General features: G+C 48.2%; 1 protein-coding gene and 1 non-coding gene across 3 annotated transcripts in view; both read left to right on the top strand.

Moving 5' to 3' along the window:
- The first annotated feature begins 2,966 nt into the window (after positions 1–2,966).
- Positions 2,967–3,073, top strand: LOC112824091 (U6 spliceosomal RNA). Its single transcript, XR_003208223.1, has one exon. It is a non-coding gene; the product is annotated as a U6 spliceosomal RNA (small nuclear RNA).
- A 3,907-nt stretch (positions 3,074–6,980) lies between these two features.
- CACHD1 (cache domain containing 1) overlaps positions 6,981–9,611 on the top strand; it is a 208,569-nt gene continuing 205,938 nt past the window's right edge. Inside the window, exon 1 of one of the 2 annotated variants that reach the window (XR_012379441.1) lies at positions 6,981–7,818. Coding sequence is in view for 1 of the 2 variants with exons in the window: in XM_025871769.2 (XP_025727554.1) it covers positions 7,573–7,818 (246 nt within the window). In the remaining variant the exon portion in view is untranslated. The remainder of the gene's footprint in view (positions 7,819–9,611) is intronic. The other variant, XM_025871769.2, reaches the window with a different exon arrangement.

Genomic DNA, 9,611 nt, shown 5'->3' with positions numbered 1-9,611 from the left:
CTCCTAGGTTTTGTGCCCCTTCCATTGTACCTGATGTATAACCTCTTTCTCTAGAGCATTCCATATTATATTCATTAATTCAATAACTATTTCTTGAGTACTTACTATGTGCCTGTATTATTTCAGACACAAAGAATATGTTGACCAAAAAAAAAAAAAAAAAATCACCAGGGCGCCTGGGTGGCTCAGTCGGTTAAGCGGCTGCCTTCATCTCAGGTCATGATCTCGGGGTCCTGGGATCGAGCCCCACATTGGGCTCCCTGCTTGGTGGGGAGTCTGCTTCTCCTTTGCCCCTGCCCCCTGCTCCTGTGCTCTCTCTCTCTCTGCTCTCTCTCTCAAATAAATTCTTTAAAAAAAATCATCACCTTCATGGAGCTGGCAATAAACAAAGCAAGTAAGCAAACATACATGATGTTAGATAGTGTGAATACAATAGAGACCTAAGTTATAGGGAGTTCCTGGAGGGAGGGATATAGGGGTTACAGTCTTCAAGGGAATGGTGAGGGAAGGTCTCCCCTCATATTTGAATCCAGACTAGAATGAGGTGATGCGGGGAGACAAGTCTCCATGGATTTTTTGCATCTTTGCATGCCTTGTGAGCAAGGTACGAAGTGCCCTATTATTCTGCATTATATTTTCAATGGTGTTTGTTTAGTGAACAGTTTTATCAGGTAGCAATAGTGTCTCTCTTTGAAGCAAAAGGAAAATTTTCCTTCTGTCCAGTACATTAAAGTATCTCCCTCTGGGACAAAGGGCAGTTTTGTTTGCATTTCATTATAAATAAGATTTGGGTTACCTAAGCTTGGGGTTCCTCTTCTTCAATGCAACCCCAAGTGTGCAGATGTCACTTGGCCCTTTCCGTGTTGTCAGGGGGAATTGGAGCTTATGTTCCCCCTCTGGCTACTGCTCTTGCTGAGTAATAGCTCTTTGTCTTTAACCCTGGAGCCTGTGTCTTCTGCCAGCGTCCTGGAGATTGGGGTAGGCTGATTTGTTGGCTTGCAAATGGGGTAAAGTCTCAGACTCTTCACAGTTCTTGAGAGTGATATGCAGATATCTGGAAGAAGAGCATTTAGGACGCAGGGAACAGCAAGTGGAAAGGCCCTGAGTCACTTGTCATATGTGATATTTTCTGATTTAAAGTTCTCTAACTTCCCCAATAACTATGAAGTTCTTAAGGACAACCCATCTTACTCATCTTTGTATCCCTAGTACATAGCAAATTCTCAATAAATGTTTGTTGAAATTAACAGGAAAAAATAGTTGTCTCTCAGAAATTAGAATGTTTCTTTGGCAGGGATCTATTGGTGCCAGGTATTATTTCTTTCTCTCTTTCTTCTTTCTTTCTTTCTTTCTCTCTTTCTCTTTCTTTCTTTCTTTCTTTCTTTCTTTCTTTCTTTCTTTCTTTCTTTCTTTCTCTCTCTCTCTCTCTCTCTCTCTCTTTCTTCTTTCTTTCTTTTTTTTCTCACTTAGAGAAAGGTACCTGATAGGCAAAAGAATTGAATTTGGAATCAAGATGGGTTTTCATTTCAGCTCTGCTGCTTACTAGCCTATAACCTTGGGCCACGTACTTAACCTTTCTTTTTTTTAAAGATTTTATTTATTTATTTGAGAGAGAGAATGAGATAGAGAGAGAGCATGAGAGGGGAGAGGGCCAGAGGGAGAAGCAGACTCCCTGCCGAGCAGGGAGCCTGATGCGGGACCCGATCCTGGGACTCCAGGATCATGACCTGAGCCGAAGGCAGTCGCTTAACCAACTGAGCCACCCAGGCGCCCCGTACTTAACCTTTCTGAGTTTCAGCTTCCTTGTGTATGAAATCATAATAATAATCTTGTCTTCTCTGTTCTGATACTAAAGTTGAAAAAAACATAAGAAACATACTAAGCGCTCAAGAAATGCATTGTGCCATATATTGTGCCCAACCCACAGTAGGGTTCCAAAACTTCTCTGTTATTCTGTCTTTGCAAGCTCCCCATTTGAAGGGGAATGGGAAATCTGACAATTTTTAAAATCACTTGGAAGAATACGAAAGCCAGAGATGCTCTGCATTCTAGGATTCTGTCTAGATCATTAGCCGTTTCCATTCATTTAACAATAAAGTATACTTGCTGAGATCTGAAGTCCTGTGGAAGTTAATGAGCAAGTGCTAGAATCTGCCCTTGGGGTTACCTATTCTATTCTCTTGAGCTCCCTGAGTTCACAGGTTCAACGTAGTTTGCAGCCAATTATTGTTTTGAGTGGGAGGCCAGCCAGCAGCATTAGGTTGAGAATTCGTTGCAAAGTTGGGCTTTGTTTCCACTTTAGAGCATGCAAAGGGGAATTGTAGTGGCTTAGAAACTCCATACCACAGTTTCGGAAATCTGACCAAGAGTCCCTCAAAGCAGTTTGACATGGAATTTTTCTGTGGTGGGAATCTTAGCCAATGACTACCATGAACTGGTTCATCACTGAAGTGGCTTGGTACCCCCCCAAATATGGAAGAGCAACCAGTTTGATGAGGAATCTTGGTCTGCTCATTTTTAGCAGTCAAGGAACAAAATGGTTTGTGCCCCTCTTTGCACAGAGTGAATGATTCATGGATTTTCTTAAAAATCTTTCCCCTAGGGGTGCCTGGGTGGCTCGTTGGTTGAGCGTCCAACTCTTGGTTTCGCCTGGGGTCATGATCTCAGCGTCGTGGGATCGAGCCTGAGTCTGGCTCTGGGCTCAGTGGGGAGTCCGCTTGAGATTCTCTCCCTCCCTCTCCCCTTGCCCCTTCCCCATGCATATGTGTGCTCTATCTCTCTGTTTCAAATAAATAAATAAATCTTTGGGAAAAAAAATCTTTCCCCAATTCTTTGTTCCTGTATCATTTGGGTTTCTACTGTGTCTGGAATCATGCTAGACTCTGTGGCAGTGAAGGAAGCTGACACAGTCCCTGATAGGTGATTTTACTGTAGGTGGTTATAGACCACACTCTGAGAAACGTTAAGTGCTTGCTTTGGCAGCACATAGACTAAAATTGGAATGGTATAGAGAAGATTAGCATGGCCCCTAGGCAAGGAGAAACATTAAGATGGAGAAAACAGACTTGCAAATGGACAATTACAAGGTCACATGTTAACTGCTGGAACTTGGGGAGGAAACAAGTAATGAACAGGTGTCCAACTTGGTCACAAGCAAGGAGTACAGGAGCACTGTAATGAGAAGGTAAAGCCATCAGGCAAGTTTCGTGGTAGTCTACAGTCTCCTAGGGACACCTGTGGCCCACCTGCCAGTCTTTTCATCATTTTTTAAGTTCTAATAGCTACATAGTCAGTAGTGTCTTCACTATATAGAATAGATGATTGAACTTGATCTTTAGAATTACATCCAAACAAAGGGGAGGAAAAAGGAGTCTCTTATTAATAGAACATGTGGACTGGAATTGGAGCCAGAAAGTTAGTTCTAGGTCTTGGTGATTTCCCTTATAAGGCATGTGTTCTAGGTATTCCACTCTCTTTTCTCTCCAGTTGTCTTTCTTCATTCATTTGTGATGTTTGCTCCTTCCTAGCTTCAGTGTGCAGAATCATACCCACTATTTATTGGGTGATTCTATGTAGTAGGTGCTATGTATGTATATACGGCTGTATATTTCCTGCAATATGTATTATGGGACTCAAGGCTCCTATGACTCCTTATGTCCTTTTTGTTTCAACTACTACTTCTACCTGCTTTTCCTCTTAGTATTTCCTAAAATTTTTGAGAATAAAAATTTGTTTGACACAGCTAATCTTTTTGTCATACTTTGGCATGTGATAGATTGGCTGCCTTCATGTCACATGCCCAGCCTGGTCCAATCAGTTGCCCCCCTGGCAGGCAATAAACTAATGCTGAGCAGGGGTCATTGGTGGGGCAATTTCACTTATATGGGCTGGGGACATTAAGGAGTAGTAGTTTATCAACCAAAAAGCTTTTCCTGGTCTATCACATACCAAGGTACATGTGTGAACATTCTGACACCAGACTAATAGCTCAGAGCTTGCCATTTGGTGTTTAAAGACCTAGGTTTGCATACTGGTACCACCATCTAAAGTTGTATTATCTTGGACAAATGACTTTCTCTGAGACTTTTCTCCATTAGCAACATAGGAGATATTGCATGGCTCCTCCTGGGTAGTGAGAATCTCTTGGTTGTAGACACTGGGATAAATGAATGAGTTACCATCCTGGGGAGCTTTGTTTGCAGCAAGCAGTTCAAAAGATTCCTTTGGTGGGAGGAGGGGGGAGGTCTGTAAAATGCATACTGTGGGACTCAGGCCTCCTTTGCCAATTCCACTTCAGTAAACTTGGGATGGAGCACTAGATTTGCCGTTTAAGAGTGCCTCAAGGCTACAGGTGGTGGTGGACCCGAGAAACATTAGGATGGAGAAAACAAGACTTTCAAATGGATAATCACAATGCTGCTTATTAAATGCTGCCGAGTGGCTTCAATAAGCCTAGAAAGACAGACCAGAGCACAGAGAGCTTGTTTATTTTTTATTTTTTTAAAGATTTTATTTATTTATTTGACAGAGAGAGACACAGCGAGAGAGGGAACACAAGCAGGGGGAGTGGGAGAGGGAGAAGCAGGCTTCCCCCGGAGCAGGGAGCCCGATGCGGGGCTCGATCCCAGGACCCTGGGATCATGACCTGAGCCGAAGGCAGACGCTTAACGACTGAGCCACCCAGGCACCCCAGCTTGTTTATTGTGTTAACTTTATTTCTCTGCGATGGGGCATCAGAAATGATTAGGTTACTCAGTGATAAGTTTAGATTTGACTTTTAGAAAGATGACTTTGGTTTTGGTGTGAAGAACAGAATGATGGGGATAAGAAGGAGTGAATGGAGCCTGGGGAGGAGGCTGTGGTGGTAATGCAGGTCAGCTGTGACGAGGAACTGACAGAAGTGACATCAGCCAATGGGATACAGATGGAGTGCCAAGATGGGCAGGAGACATAGGCAAGGAGCTGGAGTGGAGGCAGCGGGTAAGAAGCCTAGCTTGGAGAGCAGGTGACATCCACCCAGGTATGCAGTCAGATGCAGATTTAGGTGGAGAATGAGGGAAAGCAGTAACGGGTTTTAGGTATCGTTATTAGAGAAGCTAGCTAACAGTTGGAAAAATGGAAATCCAGCTGAAAGGGGAGATTAAGCTCCGTTTAGAAGTTTGTAAAACTCTGATGTCTTGATAATTGAAGACATGAGTATACAGGAGAGTTCTCAAAAAGAACCTTGGAGTGAAAAAAGGGGACATAGGACTAGAATTTCAAGAAATAGGACCCCAAGAAATACCAATATACAAAAGATAGGCAAAGAAAGAGAAGCCATTTTGAAGGAGTTTCAGAAGGATGGCTTAGAAATGTGTGACAATTCTGGTGACGGTATCCTTGAAGAATCCAGTACAAAATATTAATAATGCTAACTGCCATTATTTTTGGGGTTTTTTTCTCTACCATTTACCATGTGGACTAAAATGATTTGTCCCACTGATTGCCATGTACAATAGTTAAAAACAAGTTATAGGATCATTTCTCTGCCAAATGTCAGTTCAACTCTGGGGATAGAAGACAACAGGTAGATTTTTTTTTAATCCTATCATTAATTAAAGCTTCATTTTTACAGCACCTACTTTATGCTTGGTACTGAGCTAAGTGTGGATGATGGAGAGGTGGATTGGTCTCTGCCCTCAACAAGCTTACTCTAGTTCTAGCATGTGCGAGTTATGTAAAACAAATATCGCACATACAAAATGATGGTGCAGCAAGAGTCTGATGTCCCTGTCTCAAGGGCAGATAGGGTGAAGAGTGTCACAAAATGAAAACATAGAGCATAGGAGACCACACTGATTGGGAAATTCAGAATAGAGAAATAATCACAAGGAGGGATTGGGCCAGGGAAAGCTTACAAGAGGTGGGTTTTTAATACAATGTAGTCAAAGAAGTACAACAGAAGGTTTTACTATAAAGTGCAAAAGAGCACTAAGTCCAGGTCGTAGTCCTACTACCAGCCCCGCTAGGTATCCCTAGGCAAGCCCCTTCACCTTGTGGGGCATGGCTCTGTTCTTTAGGAAGGTAGGAGCAGCAACCTCACGACCCTTGGAAGGAAGAAGGGCGGCCTCAGCATACCCCTCCCCCACCCCAACCATCCACTTGTTCCAGGTGCTTCCAACGGGAGATTTCTCAGCCTGAGCCAGGAGTAAGCATAGGAAGGTTAACCCGGCCTCCCTGTGCTTCGCAGATGTGTGGGGCCAACTCCCGTTCCGTAGTTTTGCGGGTTTTGTTTTACTTTTGATGGGATCAGATGGTTCATTTCCAAAGAGAGACAGAAAGAACTATGTCGTATTTAAGAACAAGACCCTTGGAATCAGACGTGCTTTAATTCTGGATCTGCCTCTTGTCCCCTGGGTGACCTTCGGCAATTTATTCCACCTCTCTTAGCCTCAGTCTGTTACCTAAAAATTTAGGATAAAGATACGTACCTTATAGGGATGTGGTGGGATTAAAGGCTAATGTATACAACCCCAGAGCACAGTGCCGGGCACACAGTAGCTGGTTAATAAAAGCACCTGTTGGTTCGTCGAGAGATTGTTACTAATAACACCGAAGAGAAGCAAGGGACCCACAAACGGCGGTCCCCTCCTTCCCAAACTCTGCCAGGCAGAAAGCCGGCGTCCCAGGACTTAAAGGGACATTGGATGCAACGTGGAACGGGTGGGATCCCGGAGTCCGTCGCATTGGCGATGGCGGTGAGAGCTGGGGTGGGTCGCCGTCCCCGGCCACTCGGAGAAGGTCCGAGGGACCCCACCGCCGGCAGGGCTGGTACCCGAGAAGAGAGCCGGCTCTCCGGCCCCCGGCTCCTGGGGGGCCGGTTGAGGCGGGAGCGAGGGAAAGAGAGGAGGGGCGACTGGGGGAATTTCCCCGCCTCTCTCCCTCCTTCCATAAATCACCGCAGCAGCAGCAGCGGCCGCGTCGGGAAGTGCACGGAGCCGGAGTGCAGCGTGGTGGCACCAGACGCCTCCCTTTCCCCCCTCCGCTTGCTTTCTTTCTTTCTCTCAGTTTTTTGTTGTGTGTGTGTGTTTTAAGCCTCCCCCTCTCCCTCCTCGCTGGGGTGGCTGCCCAGCCTCGCCGCTCGGGCGCCGCTCCTCCTCCGCGGGTGCCGCCGCCCGCCTGCGCCGCCTCCGCCTCGCCGCGCCGGGACTCCCGGGAAGCGAAAGCTCCGCGGCTCGCCTCTCCGATTGTCAGCCCCGCGGCCCGCGCGCCGGGTGCGGGCGCCGCCACCCTCCGAGACGCCCGCTGCCCCGCGCCGCGGGGGCCGCGCCGGCGCCGGGGTCCTTGGGAGCGCTCGGGCGGCCGCTTCCTCTCCCGCCCGCCGCCGGAGCCAGGCGATGGTGGCCGCCCGCGCTCCTGCGCTGTAGCCGGGCGCCCCCTAAGTTTGGGAGCCGCCGCGGCGCGCAGAGGCGTCTGTAGAAGGGCAAGAAAGTTTTGCGGGGTGCGCTGAGCGGGCCGTGGGTGCACCTCGCGTTGCTCCCTCCCCGCTTCCCGGCGCCTTGAGCCAGTCGGCGGGGAGTGGGGGGAGGCAGCATGGCCCGCGAGCCGGAGGAGGAGGAGACGGCGGGGGCGGCCGCCCTGGCCCGCGGCTGCCGGGGCTCGTCCGGCCCGGCCGGGGCCCGGGCGCCGCGGCCGCCCCTCTGGCTGCTCTGCCTGGGCGCGTGCTGGCTGCTGGGCGCCGTGGCCGACGCCGACTTCTCCATCCTGGACGAGGCGCAAGTGCTGGCGAGCCAGATGCGGAGGCTGGCGGCCGAGGAACTGGGGGTCGTCACCATGCAGGTAAGTGGCCCCTTTTGCGCCCCCCGAACTTGCCAGGCATCTTGCCTTTCTCCTATGCGCAGAGCCCGGTCCCATTCTCCAGTACAGGTCCTACTGACCACGCACAGACCTCTCTGGTATGTACCGAGCTCCTTTTCCGCCAGACACCTCTGCCCTCTGCAGACATCCCCCCGCCCCCCCCCCCGACTACACACCAACTCCTCTTTCATGTACACAGGTACCTCTCCCTTTCTCCTCCGCAGAGGCTTCTGTCCTTTGCACGGAACCCACTCTGCCCGCCCTCCCCACCCTTCAACAGCTCCTTTATCTCAGCGAGGACTCAGCGGTTTCTTCGAATCCCCTTCCCTAATTTTGCACGTATTTCCCCCCCGCAGTCTTGTTTTCACCCCCCTTACCCCTGCAAACTCCCCTCGTTCTTTGTGTACCCATCCCGGGGCAGACAGCCCCGCCTGGCTTCGACGATTTCCCTCCCCTACCCCACCCCCTTGACCACCTCCCTGTGTCCCCCAGACCGAGGCGCACGGATGGGCGCCGGGAAGGAAAGCACCGCAGCGTGCGCAGCTGCTCCTGGGCCACCTGGGTCCCGGCGGAGAGCGGCCTCGGGAGCGGACTCTGCGCTCCCTTTCCCCGCCAGGGTGTATTGGGGGAGGGGCTGGCCTGGTAGATTCCCCACTCTGGTTCGGTGTGGGGGACTTTTTTTTTTTTTTTTATTGCTTTCTGCTATTGCTGTTGTCGTTTACGCACTCTTCGCTGTATGATTTTTGTTTTGTGTGTGCCTTTTTGGGGGAGGAAAAAGGGGAAACAGTGAATAAGGTTTCCATTTCTTCTGTATTGTTTACCATGTTGGCCCTCCCCAATGGAGGAAGAGGCTTACAGAAAGATTGCCCGTGGCTAAGAAGGAATCCTGAAGGTGTTACTAATAACAGTAGTAAAAATTGCTAAACAGCAACCACCTGGAGATTCTACCCTGCCATTATTTTATCTTCTTGCAAGAAAGGCCCAGTCGATTAGGAGAGGTGGAGGTGACCTTAAGAGTCTGGAACCTTTGCTGTAACATTCTTCCGTAAAATAACCTTATTCCCTTATGCATTCTAACAACAATAATGGTGATAAATGTGGTCTTCGAAAGAGCGAAGTTTCCAGGAATGTGCTCTCGGAATAGGTTTCTGATTTCGATTCTACTGTGACCACCCTTCCACCTCCCACCGGGGGAGGTGTTTTGAGTCACTTTGGGATTCAGGTTTCCGACGTCTTCTCCCGCCCCCCGCCCCCCCTTAAAATCTTTCTCCCTAGCAGGCCTCCCCCCTCAACCCTGAGTCTTCTCTCAGGATGATACAATTTTCCCAAAATCACTCCTCCAGACCTTTTCCACTGTAGTGAAAGACATTGGGCTTTTGTTGTTTGTTTTGTTTTTAGTTGAGATTGAGGAGTGGATGGCTTGCTTGAAAGGTAATTCTGTATTTGCAGACACCCGGCCTCGAAGTGCAATAGAGTCTGATATTTCTTCATTTGCATAACAATAGATAAGCTTTCAAGATACATCATTTAGTTGTCCTTTTCTGTGCAGATTTTTCAGGTTCAGGTTCTGTTATCCTTTTCCACATGCATTTTCTGATGATTGTTGACCGAGTTCTTAGGAGTGAAGTGACTTTTAGAGGAAATGGAACTAAAATGTTAGGAAGGAACTAAGATCTCCCCCCCCCCCCACTGGTGAATGTTTCAATTCAAAGCACAATTGTCTTTTGCATAGTGACACCTTTTTAAATAAAGGACGTCTAATATGTTTGAGTTTC

Source organism: Callorhinus ursinus, unplaced genomic scaffold (assembly GCF_003265705.2).
Source record: "Callorhinus ursinus isolate GAN/ISIS: 27379988/994484 unplaced genomic scaffold, GSC_fseal_2.0 scaffold9, whole genome shotgun sequence".
NCBI lineage: Eukaryota > Metazoa > Chordata > Mammalia > Carnivora > Otariidae > Callorhinus > Callorhinus ursinus.
The sequence above is the reverse complement of the archived record's forward strand: the minus strand, read 5'-3'. Positions and strand labels throughout refer to the sequence as shown.